This window comes from Crocodylus porosus, unplaced genomic scaffold (assembly GCF_001723895.1).
Source record: "Crocodylus porosus isolate Cpor-Errol unplaced genomic scaffold, CroPor_comp1, whole genome shotgun sequence".
Classification (NCBI taxonomy): Eukaryota; Metazoa; Chordata; order Crocodylia; family Crocodylidae; genus Crocodylus; species Crocodylus porosus.
In genome coordinates, this window is record NW_017728886.1 from 127,844,126 (window position 1) to 127,865,822 (window position 21,697).

At 45.6% G+C, this 21,697-nt stretch overlaps 1 protein-coding gene across 3 annotated transcripts in view; it reads left to right on the top strand.

The window, feature by feature from the left end:
* Positions 1-21,697, top strand: part of TRIO (trio Rho guanine nucleotide exchange factor) — a 386,796-nt gene that overhangs the window by 114,011 nt on the left and 251,088 nt on the right. For all 3 annotated transcript variants that reach the window (XM_019541714.1, XM_019541721.1, XM_019541729.1), the window contains exon 3: positions 14,606-14,720. In XM_019541714.1, coding sequence (XP_019397259.1) covers positions 14,606-14,720 — 115 coding nt within the window. The remainder of the gene's footprint in view (positions 1-14,605; positions 14,721-21,697) is intronic.

The following is a 21,697-nucleotide window of genomic DNA, read 5'->3' on the forward strand; positions in this document are numbered from 1 at the left end:
GCTGACTTGAAGGTATCCAGCTTCTCAAGGTGTTCCTTCATGAGGTCAGCATTTATGGAGGGTAGGAGATCCCCATCACCCGGATCTCCCTGTCCCATAGCGGGCATGGGCGTCCCATGGAACTGATGAAAAACTGATGCAAAGTACCTATTTAATAGGTTGGCTTTTTTCTGGGCGTCAGTTGCCAGTTACCCCATCTGGTTTAGCAGGGGTCCAATGTTGCCCTTGCTTTTCCTCCGGCTCCCCACATATCTGAAAAAGGACTTTATGTTGTCCTTGATGCTTGAAGCTAGTTGTAGTTCAGTTGCAGCCTTGGCTTTCCTGGTTTGCTCCCTGCAGGACTGGACCCCAGTGCAGGACCCTCCCTCCCTACCGCCTCCCCCTCCCTGCTGGCTGTTGTCGGGGCCAAGCAGTGCTGGGGCACTGCCACTGTAACTCCTCGTCCCTGTCCCTCCCCACTTCCCTCCCTTCCTTCCTTCCTTCCTTCCTTCCCTGCTGCCCAGCCCTGACAACAGCTGCCACCATGCCCCACGCCTGCCCAGGCCTGCACAGCCTCCCTCCCTCCCTGCTGCCTTCCCTTCCCCACTGGCTGTTGTCAGTGCCCCCTTCTTGCCCCTACAACAGCCACAACCTTAACCCCCCCCTTCACCTCCCCCCCGTGCCACTCCTTTTCCTCCCTGCCTGCTGCTGCCTCCCCCTCCCTGCTGGTTCTTCTGCAAGGCATTGGAGATGGACAGATGGGGGTGTTGCCACCATGACCTCCCCCCCAACTTTGCCCTCAGGCAAGAAGACATGGGGAAACCCCACTGTTCAAGCAGCTGCGATATGTTCTCCGCTGCTGCAAACTTCCCCAGTAGCAGCCCAAACTTGGGCCTATGCAATCATTTGCTTCCCACCCTCTCCAAAAGCATTATGGACAGACTAAGCCCTTTATTATATTAGAATATTTGTGTTCACGTGAATATCCTTGAAAACTTTAAAATAGATTTCATCAGCACCTGTCAACTTCATGGAAAAAGCTGAGTGTGAGTGAGGGACAGTTAAGTGGGGCTGGCTAATTAAGGGATATTGATAATCAGGCAGGGCAGAGTGTGGCAGTCAGACAGCTGTGGTGCTTGTGATACCTGAGCTAGTTGGCATGGCTCTCTGATATGTAAACCTAGCCTATGTTACTGTCTTAAAGACAATGAATGTGAAAGTTTTGACTCAAGTTAGCATGAAATGCTTACCATGTTGTGTTGTCTGCTAGTTGTGGACCAGTCCAACTGAGGGGCAGGAAATGAAGTGACTTGAAGGTCTTGCAACAAGTCTGTGCACTTATTTAATCAAGAGTAGGATTTGTTTAGATCCCAGTTCCTCTACTTCTGCATTACTGGTTTGTCCTTTAGAACAGCTTTTTACAAGTGACTAACATTATCTCTGGCACCGCTCCTGCTTCTAGTGGTTTCTGTTCTCTGTCCTAATTATATTTGGGGTCCTATTACTAAACATGAAAACAGGAAATTGTCCTTGAGTCATTAATGTTTTATCGTAGTACCCTGACCACTGGGGTATCTGTTGCAGAGGTGATGCTTGGATATATAAAAACAAAGCCTGATGAGTTAAATTGGTTATCAAAAGTACTTCTGGTTGCTATATGAATGGACTTTATTGTTTTAAGCATATTTTTAAGAATTATCAAATCCACACGAATTTAAGCTACAATACCTGTGCTGTCTCCAATGCCATTTTGTAGGCTGTTGTTCAAACTATCCTATTCCTTCACTATCCAGAAGCGATGCATGATTCCTGGCTCACATAAATTTATTTTCAAGTTAGCCAGAAAGATGGAAGTTGTTTCTTTTTACAGGGAGAGGGATTTAATGCATCTGTGCTAGTAATCTTGTTTTTCTTGAGTATAAAGCAATCCAACCAGCTATTTAATAAAAAACAGGTGAGGTCCCATTTTTGGAAAATCAGTTTTCGTTAAGACGTCTCACAGATGTCCTTATGCTGCTTGCTTATACAGTAGCTGAGACTCTTTAATTTTAGAGATGAGAGGGTTATATCATACCTGTTTCAGAGATGGGAAATTGAAGTATAGTATTTCAGTCAAAAGGGCTTGCCAGTTGGGTGCCTTATTTGAGACTCCCTAAAACCTAATTTTCCCAAATATTTAGCATTTTAAGTTCAAGACTTACAGTAGTTAAGTGTACACTGGCTTTTCCAAACAAATACTAGCTTACATCAAGTACCTAGAAAACGAGGTGCGTATTATTTATGACTTGGGTCAATTTTTAGTTTAGTGATTTATTTTATTCAGTTTATATGCCACTCTTCCCAGCAAAAGCTCAGGGCAGCTTACAAAGGGGACAGAATAACTTAAAGCAGGCAAATGAACAAGAAAACCAAATAATTTAAATCAGCATAAAACTGAATCCCCTATAACTGATATCCAATCCTAGTTTTGTTGGCTAAACTCCTGCCCAAATAAGAAGTCTAGGCTCAGGGCCTGGTGGACCTGAAAAAGAGGTTTCTAGAGCTAAGGAGCAACTGCAGAGAACAACCTCCTGCGTGCTTTTGATGGTACTTGCATGAGTTTCTCTCTGTTGATATTGGGAATCGTAGTGGAGTACAAGGGAGAAGGCAGGCCTTTAGGAATGTATGGTCTAGATGAGCGGTTCCCAAAGTTGTGGGTCACGACCCCAAATGGAGTTGCAGCATCAGCAGATGGAGTTGCGATAAACATGCCCCCCTGAGACTTCTGCACCTGCTGTGGGGCTGCAGCCTGGCTGCAGCCATCTCCAGGCAGGGTGCGAACAGAAGCCAGCTCTGTGGCCCAGCAGGTGGGACCCACTGTGGGAGGCAGCACCTGGCCCCTTTCCTGACCTAAGGCATTTGTGTCGAGCAAAGTGCCTTTGCATGCCATGCTCTGGTATCCATGCTGGGGCTTGCCTACCCCTGATCTAGGTATAGCACGTGATCTAGGAGCCCCCAGAGCTGTGAACATGAATGACAAGTGGAGGCTGAATCAATATATATATTGAATAGGAAAGAAACAAAATGGACTTTGCCCCCACCTCAAAAAAAAAGAAAAAAAAAAGGTCTTGCAGTGGTGATGAGCACTTGTTTATCACCACCATCTAGTACTTCTCCACTAGGAAAGAATGGAACCTATTTAAAGCAGTCTCGTGAATACCCACTATATCATGTAAATATTTTATCAGCACCTCATGGTCAGCTGTGTCAAAGGCTGCTGAAAGGTCTAGTAAGATCAGCAAGGCAGAATCAGCTTGAGGCAAGACCTATGAATAGAGTCCACTTATCCAGGTAATAATTTCAGGCTCTAAACCAAGACTCTCCTCTTCTGCTTCTTCCCCTTCCCCCCCCAAGTTTTTATTTGATCCCTGGGTAATTCATTAGATTAGCGGTTCTCAACCTTTTGCACCTTCTGTACCACCAATCATTTTGTCAAAAAACCCTGGGCCCACATGATAAAAGCAAAACCCCACAAAATTGTACAGTTTGAGATAGCTGGTGATTCATCTATTTGAAGTGCAAACAACTGATTTTTTTTCAATTGGGCAATGAGTTGAAGTCCCGCCTACATGACCTTTGAGTTTCACCAGTGGGACACGGTCCACTGGTTGAGAAACACTGCATTAGACACCTTCAGAACAGGCGAGGCCTACAGGAGCTTCCTTCACTACTGGAAATGGGGCTAATCCCTGGAACAACTCCATTCTGTACACTTCCATTCCTAGTGAAAGGAATAGCATGTAATCATAGAATGAAAGATAGCACTGCAATTAATAAACACAAGGAGGTTAAGCACATGTGTTCTTAAGTGTACCAAAGGTTTATAATGGGAACAAACATGTGGCCTTCTAAGCCAGGGAAAAGAACAACCTAGGTGCAAAGGCCACCCCACTCCAGATTTCAAGAACATGCTCCAAAACCTTGAATGTGAAAGCTGCTCAGATCATATGAGATTTTTATCATGAGCAAAATAAGGTTTAATCTTGAGCAATGCCACTCCCCGTTTCTTTCTTAAAATGACTGAACTAATTTTTTGGCTTGAATTATTTCAAGGAAGTATAGTTTTAGCAGAAACTTGGGACATAAAATTAAAGCTGAGTAAAATTTGTGAAAGACTTGTAAGAATTTACAACAATGCCTTATAGAAGCTGTTAGGGAGCTTTAATAGGTCCATCAGCCTTGCATGCATGTATTTAAGGGCCTGCTCTGTCACTTATTAAGAAAAAGTACAATTTAGGCTTCCACACAAGAGATGGACAATGTAAGAGGGAAAAATGCATGGATTCCTACCCTGATGTCTGAGACATTTTGTCCATGGGAATTCACTTGAATTAGATAACTGCATTTTTAGAGAAGAGACTCATGCTTTCCTTAGAAGTTTTCTGAGCCTTGTCTTGAGTTTGCCTCTTCTGTCAAACTCATTCACAAAGAGGTTTGGCTTGTCCTGGCCTTCACATATTGAAGACCATTTGAATTAAGTTTCTACTGTTTTCTAGCTGTTTGCTTCTTTCATGCTGCTGTGGCAGTCATTTAACAGGGTAGAATCTGAATACATCTAATAATAAGAGTACCATCACTATGGAACATGAAGGTAATGGATATGATATTGAGTGCAGCTGGCTCCTAAACATTAATGTATCCTATAAAAATTTGTTGCCAAAAGCCCTTTTACACTAGCAAAATCTTCTACTCTACCAGCTGAGTTACTTTGGTTCTGCCACGTGGAGTAAGGCTTCTCTGCAAGGTTGGTAACCAGCTGAATATATTTTACTATACTCACTTGGCTTCTGCTGGTGCCTTTCTAGACTGTACTTGGCAGCACAGTGGGAATAGTGGAGCTCTAGGTTGGTGGTATGCTTACTGACTTGGTGGTGGTAGCCAGAGCCTTCTGATAACAGATTTTCCCTGTAGTCCTTAACAAGTAAAAGTAAAAAAGATGGGAATTAGAATAATAGAAAATTAGGGTTTGAAGGAACCTCAGGAGGTCATGTAATCCAGCTCCCTGCTCAAATCAGGACCATCTCCAACTAGATCGTCCCAGCCAGGGTTTTGTCAAGTTGGGCTTTAAAAACCTCCAAGAATGGAGAGTCTACAACCTCCCCAGGTAGCCCATTCCGGTGCTAGTGAGAGAGAATTTAATGAGAGAGATTTTCGTAATATCCAACCCAAAATTCCCTTGCAGCAACTTGAGACCATTGCTCCTTGTTCTGATGTATGCCACCACTGAGAATAGTCTAGCTCAGGGGCAGGCAGTTACTTTGGACGGAGGGCTGCTTACTGAGTTTTGGCAAGCTGTTGAGGGCTGCATTGATAGCTCTGCCCCTTACCAGATTCCCCATCCTGATTGCCATCTTGTGACCAGAAGTCGCATCCCTAACCCCTGACCTTTGCCACTCAAAGTCCCTCCCTTTGCCTCCGGAAGTACTTCTTTCAGCAAGAGATTTTGTCACCTCACAACCAGAAAAATACCAAATTATATTCTAAAAAGGGAACATCTACAGCATTCATTAATTTGGTTTCAAAAAATGTTTTTGTCCTGGATTGCATGTGTTTGTGATAGGTGATTGCACAATAGCTTAAAATGAAGTCTTACTCTTGTATATTGTGGGGGGGACCCATCCCCCTAACCATATTTGTTGCCTTCTCCTGGACTCTATCTAACTTATCCACATCCTTTGTACAGTGCAGGGCCTAAAACTGGACAAAGCATACCAGGTGTGGCCTTGCCAGTGCAGAGTAAAGGGGTATAATTACTCCCCTTGGTTTACTGGCAATGTTCCTAATACAGCCCAGTATGCTGTTAGCCTTCTTGGCAACAAGAGCACACTGTTTCATATTCAGTTTATTGTCCACTGTGACTGCCAGGTCCTTTTCCTGCAGAGCTACTGCATAGCTAGTTGGTCCCAAGGCTATTGCTATGCATAGGATTGTTCAGTTCTATATGCAGGACTTTGCACTTATCCTTCTTGAATGTTATGAAATTTCTTGTGGCCCAATCCTCAAATTTGTCTAGGTCACTCTGAATCCTAGCCCTATTCTTCCCTCAAGCTAGGTGTCATCTGTGAAATTGTTGAGGGTGTAGTCCATTACATTTTCCAGATTGTTAATGAAGATATTCATATTTATATGTGAAATCTATCAAATATTGTATCATAACCAGCCCCAGAACCAGCTCCTGGAGGACTCCACTTGATACCAGCTGCCAACTAGACCTCGAGCTGTGGATCGCTACCCATTGAGCCTGATGGTCCAGCCAACTTTCTTTCCACCTTACTGTTCATTCATTTAGCCCCTTCCTTAGCTTGCTTGCAAGAATACTGTAGGACACTGTTTCAAAAGCCTTGCTAAAGTTATTATGCCATAGTTTCATACTAAGTGGGCCTGTGCAAAGTGGCTTATGTCAGTCAGCTTATAGCCGTTATTCATTGTTACTCCTGGTAGTGCACTGGGGAACAGGAACTCTCCCGTTGTCTGCTGGTTCCCCTTGGCAAGTTTGTGGAGGCTGGCCAGGTTCAGGTCCCGTAGCCTCTCCTCATAGGGCTTACCCTGTTGCCCCCTGATCATGCGTGTGGCCCTCCTCTGGACCCTCTCTACATCTCTCCTGAAGTGCAGCACCCAAAACTGGATGCAGTACTCCAACTGCGGCATGACCAATGTCGCATAGAGGGGGTGGATCACCTCCTTGGACCTGCCCATGATGCATCTATGGATGCATGACAAAGTGCAGTTAGCCTTCTTGACTCTGTCCCCTTATTGGCGGCTCATGTTCATCTTGGAATCAATAGTGACTCCAAGATCCTTTTCTGCCTCTGTACTGATGGACTGAGGTGAGGCTGACTGGTCTGTAGTTCCCTAGAACCCTTTTCGTCCCTTTCTTAAAGTTGAGCACTGTATTTGACCTTTTCCAATTATCTGGGACCTCCCCTGATCACCACACATTTTCAAAGATAATGGTCAGTGGCTCTGTAGTCACATCAGCCAACTCGGCACCCTTGGATGCACTGTACCTGGCTCCATAGACTTGTACACGTCCACCTTTTCTATATAATCCGTAACTTGTTTTTTTGCTTCTGAGGGCCGCTCACCTCTGGAAACTTCGCTGCCCGGTGCAGTAGTCGTAGAGCTTCTTGTTACCTTTCATGTCCCATGATAGTTGCAGCTCTAGTTGTGCTTTGTACCTTTTGTTTTCATCCCTGCATGCCCAGGCAGTATTCTTATACTCTTCCCTAGTCATCTCTCCAAGCTTCCACTTCTTGTAAACCTCTTTTTTGTGTTTAAACTCACCAAATGGTTCTATGCTAAGCCAAGCTGGTCACCTGCCATACTTGCTATTCTTCCTATGAAGAGGCTATCCTTGTTTGATAGGCAGATCTTTGGGGGTTCTTTTCTGCTGTTGATGTTTCAAGAAACTGCCTCAGGGATCTTAATGTTTGCCTAAACCTGCAGTGTCTTAAATCTAAACTGACTATCAGGGTTCCAAAATTAAGTCTAGGGACTTTTCCAGAAGAGGTTTTTTGAATTAACTCTTGTGCATCAGAAGTTGCATATTACCTTGATGCTTTGCTTTCTTTTACTGGAAGAAAGAACTTTGTTGTTTTCTCTCCCCCCACCCCCCGAGCTCTGGTGGTGGCTACAAAGGATCAACTCTCAGAATCATCATAAATTCTAGTTTATTGGATGGGATGTGAACTTACCAGTAAAATCATAAATGCAAACTTTGAGTTATGAGGGGTACTGGTCACCTTAGTGTGTGCTCCCTCCCTCCTTCCCTCAAACCCATGTCATTTAAACTCATGTAGTATAGTGTATAGTGCTGTAGTGATTGAACTAGTGTCAGTATATCTACCTATCCAAGGCCCTGTCTACTGTCGATAGTCAGCTTCCTTCTGGAAAAGACATTGCCTTGAAGGAGGTCACCTGCTTGTGCTTCTGTCTTGGTAGGTTAGGTGCTGGATGAGAGGGCGCCACTGAGGGTCACTGTCTTTTATCCCTTTTTGGCATCACTTGTGTGATTCCTTCAGCGTCATTTTGGCTGACCAATCTCGAGATCTCTGTCCCACAAGGGTCTTGAGTAGTGCTTGACAGCTGTTAGTCACAGGGGTTACATGGTAGTGCAGTTTCGGGAGTCAGTTTGTGATTTTGATTAATTAACAGTGGTGTTGTTAAGGACTGCAGGAATAGTCAGTAGGGTGAGTGCTCAGTCCCAGGAATCAGTTCCCTGGCTTAATTAGCCTAAATAGCTTGTAGAGTTCTGTAATGGTAAATTCTTTTGGCTAGGCTATTGTCATTAAATTACCTACTGATTACCATATATACTTGCATTCAATCAGGGACCAGCCTGATATAGCAGATTTTATCACTCTACAATTACAGTTTAATGAAGTTTTTAACAATGGTCCAGGGTGTAACTTCATTCTACATGGAGTACGTTCCTTAAGGGTTTACAACTATAAAATATAAAATACAAAATGCCATGGTAAAGATAAGACAGATGAAATATAAGCATGCACTGTGAGAACTATATAAAAATGCAATGTGTGGTAACGAGGATCAAAGACTACTGGGGACAGTGAGTGAGTTAGGTTAGCACCAGGATGCATGTGCAGTCTTTGAAGTGGATATTTTAATTATTTTCTTTTCTTTAGCTACACTAAGCTTAATTGATATGTAGATGTAGTTTCTCCTACAGAAAGCCACTTAAGCTTTCTGGCTTGCTCTGATCCTTGCCATACTCATGCAATATGTGTGCTAGGTCTCTGCCAATAGGTAGAAGGAAAAAGAAATGCACAAAAGGGGGAGGGGGGGTTGTGCAGGCGAGAAGGGGCCTCTATCAATATCCAGAAGGGAAATTTACGAAGGGGGCTTTCTGCTATACTGGAAGCAATTATTTATTTGTATTTATTAGGTTTAATTAAATGAGGTCTTCATACCTTTAAAATATCACTGTGAAACAGTAGTGAAAAGCTGCTGAAAGCATTCTGGAAGCAATAAAGCATTGATTTACAAGGTAGTTTTGGGGGTTTGTTTAAGTAGCCTGCACATTGCCTGTTGAGAATTTTTATATGTCACTTAGCTTGTTCGTGTGCTTCTGTGTCAAAATGTAAGGCTATAAATGGAAAAGTATTAAGAAAAATACCCAGTACAAAACTGTATTCCAGCCTTCAAGGATATTTAGCTTATTTTCTTTACGGGATAAAACCACTTAACAAATGGGTAAACTCAGAAGCAGAAATGCAGTAGCCCACCTACATGTTGTAAACAGAGGACTCTTGTTTTAACCTAATGTTTCTTTTATTTTTCCCCACATGGGGATAATTACCTAATGAATCCTCAAATTCAGAGACATTTATGTAAATGTCATTGAGATGTCAATGGAAGAGTATTCATAGTATCGTAGTCACTAGGGTTGGAAAGGACCTAAACAGATCATCAAATCCAAGCCCCTGCCTTCAGCAGGAACAGATGCTGGGGTCATATGACCCCAGTCAGGTGTCTATCCAGCCTGCTCTTAAAGACCCCCAAGGCAGGAGCGAGCACCACTTCCCCTGGTGTTAAGTAATGCCTCCTGATGTCCAGCCTGAACCTATCAACTTGTGTAACTATTCCTAGTTACCCTATCTGGTGCCTGGGGGAACAGAACACCTCCTATTCCTGGCTGATCCCCCCCCTGGTGAATTTGTAGATGGCCACCAGATCCCCCCTCAGCCTTCTCTTGTGGAGGCTGAATAGATTCAGGCCCTCTAGTCCAGGGGTGGGCAAAATGCAGCCTGCAGGCCAGATGTAGCCCATCAGGCCATTCTATCCGGCCCGTGGGGCCCCTAAAAAATTTAGAAAATTAATATTTATCTGCCCCTGGCTGCCTTTCATGTGGCCCTCGATGGCTTGCCAAAACTCAGTAAGCGGCCCTCCACCCGAAATAAATGCCCGCCCCTGCTCTAGTCTCTCCTCGTATGGCCTGCCTTGCTGCCCCCTGATCATGTGAGTGGCCCTCTTCTGTACCATCTCAGTGCTAGCCACATCTCTCTTGAAGTGCGACGCCCCAAAGTGGACACACTACTCCAATTGCGGCCTGACCAATGCTGCATAGAGGGAGAGGATCACCTCCCTGGACCTGCTTGTGATGCATCTTTGGATGTATGACAAGGTGTGGTTAGCCTTACTGATAGCTTCCTTGCATTGGTGGCTCATGTTCAACCTGGAGTCAACAATGAGAAGGGTATTCCCCAACCTGCGAGTATGCTGCTGGTTCCTTCTCCCTAGATGCAGTACCCTGCACTTGTCCACGTTGAAGTCCATCTTATTCTCATCTGCCCATCTCTGTAACCTGTCCAGATCTAGCTGGATTCTGTCCCTCCCTTCTGGCATGCCCACCTCTACCCATACCTTGGTGCCATCAGTGAACTTGGACCAATGTGCTTTCCACCCCCTCATCCAAATCATTGATAAAGACGTTGAACAGTATGGACCTGAGGACCGAGCCCTGGGGAACTCCACTGCCCACATCCCTCCAGGTTGAAAACGACCTGTCCCCCCCACTCTCTGTGTGGAACCGTCCAGCCAATTAGCCACCCATCTGCCATCCATTGATGGCAGATGCTGCAGTCACCTAGGTTTTATGAGAATGGGGTGAGAGACAGTGTCAAAGGCCTTTGTAAAGTCCAGGAAGATGACATCCATCCCCATGCCTTCATCCAAGGACTTTGTAACCTGATCATAAAAGGAAATAAGGTTAGTCTGACACAATATTCCCTTAATGAACCCATGTTTGTTCCCCCTGAGCACGATCTCCCTGCTGGTCCCTCACAGATGTGCTCCTTGGTTATTTTCTCAAAGGTGTTCCCCAGGACTGAGGTAAGACTGATGGGTCCTCCTTTCTTGTAAATGGGAACCATGTGGGCCTTTTTCTAGTCATCCGGCACCTGGCCAGAGCTCCATGAGTGCTCGTATAGCCGTGCCAGGGGCCCTGCAATGACCTCCGCCAGTTCCCTCAGCACCCTTGGATGAAGAGAATGCAGGCCTGCTGATTTTGAACACATCCAGCCCCTCCAGAAGTTCCCCAACTACATCATCCCTCACCTTGGGCCTGGCAGTGCCTCTCCTGAGTCCTTCCATGCTCCTGGTGGGGGAGATGTCCTGGTCCCTGCTCTGAAAAATGGAGGCAAAGAATTTGTTAACGAGGTTCGCTTTTTCATTTGCAGCAATCACCAGATTGCCAAGTGTGTCCTGCAGGGGCTCTACGTTACCCAGTGCCTTCTTCTTGCTACCAGTTTATTTGAAAAAGGATATTTTGTCATCCTTAATCCTGGTCACCATCCCCAGTTCCATCTCAGCCTTGGCCTTCCTGACAGCTGCCCTGCAGCCTCTAGCAACAGAGGTGTGATCCTCTTTGGTAATAGTCCCTTGCTTCCATTGGATGTATGCCTCTTTTTTAGCCCTCAGGCATTCCTGAATGCCCTTGCTGAGCCATGGGAGCTTTTTAGCACTCTTACCCACCTTCGTACGCATTGAGTTTGACTCCCTTTGGGCTCAGAGGATTGTCTCCTTGAGGAACGACCACCTGTCTTGGACTCCCATCTCTTCAAAACTTCAGGATCCCAATGCCTGTTGTACTAGTCGTCTTAACTCACTGAAGTTGGCCCTCCTGAAGTCAAGGACTTCTGCCTTACTGCTAGCCCTTGACACCCTGCGCTGGATAGTGAATTCTGGCAGGCTATGATTACTATTGCCCAGGTGGCCAAGAACCCGTAATTCCCTCACCAGGTCATTGCCTCTACCAAGGACAAGGTCCAGCAGGGCATTTCCCCTGGTGGGACTGTGCACCTCCTGAGTTAGGTGGAGGTCCTGTATCTGGGCTCGGAATCTACGTGAGCGGTCAAACCTACCTGACTGCTCTTCCCAGCAGATGTTTGGGTAGTTCAGGTCACCCATAACTACCACATCTCTTGACTTGACAGCCTTTGCGAGGTGTCCTAAAAATTCCCAGTCCAGCTCTTCCTCCTGGTTAGGCAGTCTGTAACAGACACCCACTATTAAGTCCCTTTTCCCATGACCCCCTTGTATTCTTACCCAGAGCACCTCAGTCAGCCCCTCTTCTGACCCCACCTTGCTCACTGAGGATGTGTATTGCTCCTTGACGTAGTGCACTACCCCCCCCCCCCTTTTCTCCCTGCTCTGTCCCATCTGTACAGCCTGTAGCCCTTAATATTTACTGCCCAATCATAGGTAGAATTCCACCAGGTTTCTGTGAGCCCTACTGTGTCTGGATTTATGATAGCTAGCAGGAGGATGAGCTCCTCCTGCTTATTCCCCATACTTCCAGTGTTAGTGTAGAGGCATTTAAGAGATCCTGTGGGTGTTTGTTCCTAAGCCTGTTGTGGCCCCTGTCACTTACCTGGGTACTTCCTGTGCTCGACATCTGACTTGATGGTGAAGTGTCCTCCTATGCCTCTGTGGCCCCATCCCCCAGTGAGACTAGTATGAGGTTAGGCAACCTGGAAGAAAAGATATGTTTACCTTTTGGAGAAAGATGAATCCAATCCCACCCAAGCATGCCCCCTGTGTGGAAATGTGGGTCATTGTCAAAGAACCCAAAGCCCAGCTCTGAAGCCGCAGGTTGACTTCACCAATGCAGGCCTCATGGCACTGTCCGTGTCTACTCACCAGAAGAATAGAGGAGAATACCACCTGTGCCCCCGTCTCTTGAGCTTGGCCCCCAGAGCCTTGTAGTAGTCCTTCATGATGCAGTCTGGACTGCTCTTGGTCACATCATTCATTCCCACCTGTATCAGGACCATGGGGTACTGGTCAGAGGTTTAGATGAGGTTTGGGATCATCTCTGTGACATCCCCGAATCTGGGCCCCAGGCAGGCAGCGGACCTCGTGTGCCATGGGATTGGGGCGACAGATGGGTCCCTCTGTTCCCCTCAGGATGGAATCTCCAATGACAAGGACTCTTGTGTCTCCTTTTCTTGGCATTCTGTCCTTGCTCAGTCCGTGCATTGCCTGGAGTGGCTCAGTCTCCTCCAGAGGCATCTGCATCAGCCCCCTCCCCCAAGGCTTGCCAGGGCCTTGCATCTGTTCCCCAGTTTTACCTGAGGAGCTGACACTGCACTAGCCTGGGCAGGCCTTGTTCTGACATGCCTTTGCAGTGCATCCTACTTGGGGGGCTTCTCCAGTTGATTTCTGACCCTGCAGAGAATGGAAATAACCGTCAATTTCATCGTCTGCAACCCTGATCCCCCCGCAGCCTGCTCACCTTGGCCTGGAGCTCCCTCAGCTGCTCCTCCAGGGCCCGCAGGTGGTTACAAGAGGGACAAGGGAGGGAGGCCCCAGACCCCTCTCCCATCCCCGACCACAGGACCCCTGCCAAGCAGCCCCCACAGACAGGGTGGCTGGGTGCTGCCGACCCTACCATGGGCTCCATCTGAGAGGAGGCATCAGAGGAGCCCAGGGCAGGTGACACCACCAGGGCAAGCTCACTGCATCCTTCCTGTGCCCATGGAGCTCTGAGTCCTCCCCTCTCTCCTGCTGGAGACTACCTCCTGGCTTACTCCTTACACTTGTCTACTGCGAATGCCGGCACGCCTCTGCTTGCGCGCAGCTCAGGCACGCGGCTCCCTGCTGGCTCAGTTAAGAGGGATCCGAGGGGTTCCCCCTCCGGATCCTCTACAGCTGTGCTGGCTTCTCTGTCCCACTTAGCTTCAGAGGATCCGCTGCCTCTGCCTCTGCCGCCGCTGTTGCTGGTGAGTACAGGGGGCCCACTTGTGCTGGAGACACATGTGCGCCCACTCTGGACTCAAGACCCAAGTTTACAAATCTTAGTCTTGTTAGCAGCAGTCTAAGAAATGTAAAGAACTGTTAGTTGCTGATCTTAGCCATGAGTCACTGTGTTTTATGAGCTAAAGCAATGAAGCTGTTATATACAGCATGTAAAATAAGTGTTAAGCTTTGTATATGCTTAATTTTAAGGCTGGTGCATGTTTAGAGGCAGCAGTGTTACTTCAGGCAGGTATTGCTGCTTTGTCTAGCTGGAGAAATTAAACTGTAGGTTTGGTCTAGGCTTCAGTTTTGTGATAAATATCTTTTTGCTTCAGAAACTAGGACCATAACTCCTCTCCCCCCCCCCCATGTCCCATAAATTAATTAATTAAAAAATCAGTGAAATTGCTCATTTAAATTATTAAATGGAGCTGCTAGCTTCTGGTACCAACTTAAGTTATTGAAATACAAAATTAATTCATTTGGTTCATTATCTTTGAACAGAAGTGCAAACCTGACAGGTATACCCAGTTGGTCAGTAGATCAAATGCGTCATTGGCCTATAATGGTATAAATAAAGCTGTTGCGTGAAGTTGACAATCCTGACCCGGGGGTGGTTGTTTTCTATTTCAAAATGGGCCAGTGAATCCATAGTTGTGTTGTCCTGTTTGAACTGGGTTGGAAATTGCATTTTGTCTTCTGCAAGTGCATTTGTATGCTACAGAATGAGATCTGTTCTTAAGGGAGTCCCAAGGTAAATTCTTCAGGGCAGTTGTTAATGCACTGTTGTTCACTCCTGGCACTTAAAACAGTTCTTTTTTTCTTTCAGGTGGCAGAGACAAGCGTGGAGGCCCCATTCTAACCTTTCCAGCTCGCAGTAACCATGATAGAATACGGCAAGAGGACCTTAGGAGACTAATTTCATACCTAGCTTGTATACCTAGGTAAGGGCTGATGTCTGGCTGAGCTTTCACATGATGGACTGAAAGTTCTACCTGGTGTACAGTTAGAGGCTAAGGCAGAAAGCAATAATAAAAGCAAGATTTGCTGCTTAATGTCCTCATGCTACTCTAAACAAGACCTGCATAAGCTATTTTTCAACTTGTGGAGGGATTTGGTATATGAACTGCTGTGCATCAGCTGGACACAAGTTAAGCTCAGAAAATGGTTTTACTCTCTCTAGTGTCAATATTTGCTTTGCTTTGGACTTGGGCTACATGTCAACCCAGGTGTTTATGAATCCATTTATATTTGGGCTGGGGAATCAGACAGTCAGAAGTCATAGCACCTGCATGAGGCCTTTCTTCACCTTCCTAAAGAAAGTGCAAGACTTACCTGAGTCTCCAGCCCACTGGACCAGCATGGTTAAGGAACATCAGTTTTTGCAGTCAGTATGACAGAAGGGAGTGACATGGCTGGCGTAATGTCTTGGGTTTCCTTGGACTTCTCAGCCTGAGTGATCTATTTACTGCTTAGTTGACTGGGGACAGCCTTTGGCACAGTTCCAGAGTAGGACTTGAACTCATGTCTCTGGAGTTAAACTGTTCTGCCACTATATCCTGAAGGTTATGTCTTTTACTCAGTGGTCTGTCTATGCTCAGGTGGCCCAGTGACTACTTTTAATAACGAAAATTTGAAAGAATGTTCCTTGAAGTATTATGGTATTTACACCTGAGCAAGGATGGCTTTGTGCCTCTTATTATTGATCTAGGTGGGGTTTTGCCTCTACTGTAAGTTGAAGCAGCCATAAGGCTGGTTTATAGGGGTGTATGAAACGTCAGTTGTCAATTCAAATCAGAGAAGATTCACCCTGATTTGGTGGCCCAATCATCAAATCCATATCGAGTCGGGAGACCCATTAAAAGCTCTGAATTGATTTGGAAAAGATTCAGTGATTTGTAAAAAAGGTGGTCTTGTGGGGAAACAGAAACTAAGAAGAGGGAGAGGGGGAGGAGGGGAAAGACTGTTCTCATATTGACATCTGTAGCTGGCCAGTGACTGTGATCTTTCTCTCAGTACGCTTCCAGTCACAGTGCTCTGGGGGAGGGATGTAGAAACAGCATATAAAGATCTATGTGACTCCTTTCTCTTCCTTTGTGAGATGTCTGTCTAGAAGCAACAGCATGTGAAATGTACTGGCTGCAGTGGCTGGCTTCCTAGTCAGCCCCTTGCTAGTCTTTCTTCTTGGAAAGGATTGGATGCACCTTTCCAATATATTACAGATAGAAGATATATTACAAACATACAAACACACACACATTTTCCAGCACAGCAAACATTATGAAGCGTACTGGAAAGGCAGGTGCCAGGTCTTCTGGCAGAGGAGGGAAAGGGGCTAGAGAGTATAGGAGGAGAGCTACATTCTACTGCCCTCCCCCCAAACATGATAGCCACTGCCAATGTGGGCCAGTGGTCGGGTGCAGAGGCACCAGACCCCAGCCTCAGGCAGGTACATAGAGGCTTCGGTGGCTATCTATCTCACTGAGGACATGTAACTGCTGGATTGCAACCCCTTGGCCTATTGGGCAACCTGCAGCCAGATGTGGTAGGAGCTGGCCACAGTTGCCCAGGAATACCTGTCCTGTCCACTGACAAGTGTTCCAAGTGAGAGAGAGTTCATCATTGCTGGGGATGTTGTGACGCCCCACTGCACCTCCTTGGATCCTGGTCTGGTGGAGCAGCTAGTGTTCCTCAAGGTGAACCTTTCACTGTTGGGATTCCCCAAGCTCCACCTGCAGATGGAGTGAGTGCCACCGTCTTCACTCTGCACCTATTTGGTTTTTTTATTTGCTTTGATAACCATTTAAATGCCCTACTCTCAAATCTGGAGGCGACAGTTTTTTTACCAGCAGCAGTGGAAGAACATCTCGGTGGTGAGCTCCCATGCCAGGACGAACTTGGAGGTGTGGGCTGGGGCTACAGAGAAGGAGGAAGCCCCAGGTCCTGGGCATGACCTAAAACTGCATCCTGCTAGGGTAGGGAGGCCTACTGGGATTGCTGGTGGTGTGGCAGCCCCAGGAAATGCCAGGACCAAGGACTTCCCCGTTGAAAGACAGGTAGGGGCTGCCTGAAAACCTCTAGCCATCACACGCACACACAATCCTGGCTGGGGAAAGCCCAGACCTGTAAGATCTTTGAGAGGCCTGAGGTTTACTGGTTGCAGTGGAGTTGTGAGGGTCCAGGTGAGCGTAGCTGCCTGCGATGCCATCTGTGAGGCATGGGCTGCAGTGTAGGGGAGGTACGGAGCTGAAGAATGGATGTCACCCCTAGACATCAGGGGCCTAAATGGGCAGTCTCCCACCTAGGTAACATCTGAAACAGTTTTCCATCAAGGTCTGGCAGGTGAAAGAGAGGAGGGCAGTTGGCCCAGAAACAGGTGGGCAGGCCAAGATCTGACCAACCCCCTGTTTCAAGCTACCATCCCTGATGCATTCATCCTGCTCTGCGTTAACTGACACAAGGCAGACAAGGTTCTTTGGGTCAATCTCATATCTTATATTAGACCAACTGAATAGTTGGAGAAATATACCTTGGCTAGCTTTTGGGTTTAAAAACCCTTAATCAGGATGAGGAAGACTTTGCAGTTGGTCTGTGGTCTTCCTGGATGGAATTAATAGTAAAGAAGCGAGAGGCTGGGCTGGTATGCATGTAAGACAGGCAGTAAGTGAAGATGTAAAGTGAGACGTCAGGGGGTGAGAGGTGGAGTGGCGGGAAGGGGGATGTAGCAGCCAGGTAAAAGTGTAGAGGTACCTTGGGAGTCAGATGTCAGGAAAGTTATAGTGTGTCATCAGTCCAATGTCTGTGTTGAGTCCATGATATTTTTATATCCAGTAGATTTATGAAGTGAACTTTGTAGACTTGTCTACAAAAGGGAGTTTTGTAAATTCCCTTTGAGGATCAGGACTGGGTGATTGGAGAGGGAGTGGTTTCCTTGTGTGAAATGTGTCCCTACTGGTAATTGGATGTCCCGTGTTGCATTCATTCTGGTATGCAGTTGTTGTTCGGTCTTTCCCGTGTATTTTCCATCAAGACATTTGGCACACTGGATGAGATGTATAACAATTCTGGAGGTGCCGCTGTAAGATCTGGGAATGGTGACCATAATAATTTGCATTGGCAACTTATTGGCAGTCCCCTCTGATACCTAATGTATGACAAGTTTCTCTTTCCACAAAGTTCAGTGAAGTTAGGCGTCCCCGATCAGCACTGTCAGAGGGGTACTGGGAAGGACCCTAGTATTCAGTCTTTGGGCTCCTCAAGATCCACGGGCCCACCAAATCCAGGCCAGCAGCTAATCTTAAATCAGGAGCTTCTTTTACAGAGATGCATCTTCTTTCTAAATGATTTCTGGATGTTCCAGCCAATTTATAACTTCTGAGCTATGCTGATAACTTACAGCCATCCAGATTCTTCCTGCTTCAAAATGTCCTTAGGCTGACTAATAGCAGTACAAGCCTTGCATTCTTTTGATAACGTTAATTTTTACTACGCCACAGGGCCTTACTACTTCAAGGCTTTGTTAAATCTACTAGGCCTTACTTCATACAAGGCCTTACATCTTTTACTTTAATTAGCAACAACATATAGCTTAGTATCTGAACAAATGACAGAAAAACACTTGGTCTAATCTTCACAGAGCCTTCAGCAAGCATCTTTATTGCACAGACATAATTTTTAGTTGTCACAGAGGGTACTGGAGATATGTTGGCAGGTTTTGCATTTCTTGTCATGGCATGGTCTGGATCCATTCAGTGTGCTTTGGGCTGTAGGAAGTTTGCTTCTGGTGATGAGGTTAGTGAGGTATGGTGCTTGTTTGAATTTACAAAACAGCTTTTGTAGATGAGCCTACAGACTTCACGTCATAAATCTACTGGATATAAAAAGTCATGGACTCAATATAGATACTGGATTTATGACACACTATAACCTGCCTGACATCTGCCTCCCCAAGTATCTCTCTACTTTTACCTGGCTGCTACAACCCCCTCTCCTGCCTCCTGCCCCTCCCGAGCTCGTCTCTCACCCCCTGGTAACTGATGTCTTCACTGACTGGCTTTCTTGCATATCAGCCCAGCCTCTGGCTTCCTTATTATTCATTCCATCGGAGAAGAGCACACACACCAACTGCAGATGCTTCCTCAGCCTGACTAAGGTTTTTAAAAATAGGAAGCTTGCCAAGATATACATCTCCAACTATTTAGTTTGTCTAACAAATATATCACATCTACTCAAAAAACCTTGCCTGCCTATTCCTTAGATCAATACGGCTATAACCAGAAATCCAGTTAACATGCACACACCATACAAGTTTTACTTTCAACAGTTTGAGGTGCAGTTTCCCAGAAATCCCTGCTCCTGTCTCCTTGAAACTTAGCAGGCTTCATGCCCTCAGAAGGGGCTACCATCTAAGAGCATGTTTTCATCCAGTTCTGCAAAAAAAAAAAAAAAAAAAGAGACAAAGTTAAGCATTTTAGTGATTCCCCATTATAGTCTATTGCCGAATCGCTGCTGAATCTTTTGAATCCAGTTCGGCTGAATTGATTTGGGACAGTGTTCTGAATCACTTTCCCCCAAATTGCCAGAATCTGAATTGAATACTGGCCACTTCTCACAGGCCTAGTGGTTTAGCATATTTGGCTGCCTATGGCTGCCAAGTGGCTAATTGTAGTAGCGTAAAATAATACATATTGTGTGTGCCTACACATTCATTAATGCACTTTAGGTAATGTACATTAAAACTCGTACCTTCATTATGAAGAACTAGAAAGATGTGCATTAGCCTATTTTAATATGCATTAGCAAAAGAGCACAGTTTCTGCGATGCTTTAATATGCATTAAAACGCACGTGTAGATATGCCCACTGTGTGCGTGTGTGTATAGATAGACAGGGTTCTATGGGTGAATCTGATATCTTTTATAATACCAATTTAAGTAGTTGGAAAAAAAAATTAGCAAGCTTTTGGGTTTAAAAACCCTTCATCAGGCTGTAGAAGCCTGTACAGTTGGTGTGTGCTCTTCCTGGATGGAATGACTAGTAAAGAAGCCAGAGGCTGGTATGCATGCAAGACAGGCAGTCAGTGAAGATATAAATTGAGGAGTCAGTGGGTGAAAGAGAGGCTGGGTGTGGAGGAGAGAAAAGGGGGATGAATATAGCAGTTTAATAGTGGAGAGGTACCTAGGGAGTCAGATGTCAGGCAGGTAATAATGTGGCATAAATCCAATGGCTATATTTAGTCCATGATTTTTTTTGTACCCAGGAGGTTGATGAAATGAAGTTCATAGGCTTGTCTCGGAGAAGTGTTTGTAAGTTTCCTTTGAGGATTAGAACTGAGAGATTGGGGAGAGAGTGGTTTTCTTGCAAGAAATGTGCCCCCCACAGGTAATTGGGTATTCTTTGCTAGATTTCCAGCATGCATTCATTTTAGTGCATGGTTATTGTTTGGTCTCTCCTACGTATTTTCCATCAGGGCATTTGATGCAATGGCTGAGATGTATTACATTTCTGGAAGTGCAACTGTAAGATCCAGGAATGCTGATGGTTCTGCTGTGAGGTGTAGTAATTCTAGGGGTGGTGTAGATGTGTTGGCAGGTTTTGCATTTCTTGTCATGGCGTGGTCTGGATCTGTTTAGTGTGTTCTGGGCCTTAGGAAGTTTGCTTCTGGTGATGAGGTTAGTGAGGTTCGGTACTTGTTTGAAGGCTAGGATGGATGGTTCTGGGAAAATCTCTTTAAGAATAGGATCTCCTAGTATGGGTTGCAGATGTTTGAGGATTTTCTGTATGGGTTCAAGGGAGGGGTGATATGTCATAACCAGTCATGTGCGATTCATGGGGGGTTTTCTTTTGTACTGCAACAATTCTTCATGTGGTATCTGTGTGGCTCTTTCAAACGTGTGATCTGTCTCTCTGGAGGAGAGGTGAAAGCCTTTTTAAGATTAGTGAGGTGGCAATCCTGGGTGTTCCTCGGTGCGGATTCGGTAGTATCTGAGGGCTTAGCTGTATATCACAGCTTTCTTGGTGTGTTTAGGGTGATTGCTGTTTCTGTCCAGATATGTATGTTGGTCTGTGGGTTTCTTGTATAATGTGGTCTGTATTTTACCATTCGGTATACTGATCATCATGTCTAAAAAGGAGATGTTGGTGCTGGAGTATTCAGGAGATAGTCAAATGGCGGGATGATGATTGTTGAATTTCTGATGGAACTCAGTCAGAAATTGCAGATTTTCAGTCCCAATGATGAAGATGTCATCAATATATCTTAAGTGTAGGAAGGGTTTGATGGTGGAGTTCTTGAGGAATTCCTCTTCCAGGTGGCTTATAAAAAGGTTGGCATACTGTGGGGCCAAGTTGGTGCCCATAGTTGTGCTCATGGTCTAGAGGAAGTGTTGGTTATTAAAAGTGAAATTGTTGTGTGTGAGGATGTAGTGTATAAGGTCAGTAATATCTTTGGGTTTGTACTCTTGAGTTGTCATCTTGGTCTCATAGGTATGTAAGGTAGGCTTGTATGCCATCCTGATGTGGGATGTTGTTATCTAAGGTGGTAACATCCATGGTGGCTAGGAGGGTGTTACTGGGCAGGTGGTCTATGCTTTTAAGTTTCCAGAGAAAGTCTGTAGTGTCTTGGACAAAACTTGCTCTTTATGTTTTAGGATTGATTCGATGAAACCTGATATTTCCTCAGTTAGGGTCCCATGGCTGGATATGATAGGTCTGCCAGGGTTCCCTTGTTTGTAGATTTTAGGGAGCATGTAAAAAGTCCTGGGGTTGGGTAGTGGGGGGATCAAGGTCTGTAGTTTTTTCTTGTAGTTCTGATGGAAATGATTTTGATGGTATTTTTGAGTATCGTGGTGAAAAGGGGCATAGGATCTTTTGTAGTAGGTGGTGTCAGAGAGTTGTCTGTTGGTTTCCTTTATGTAGTCTTC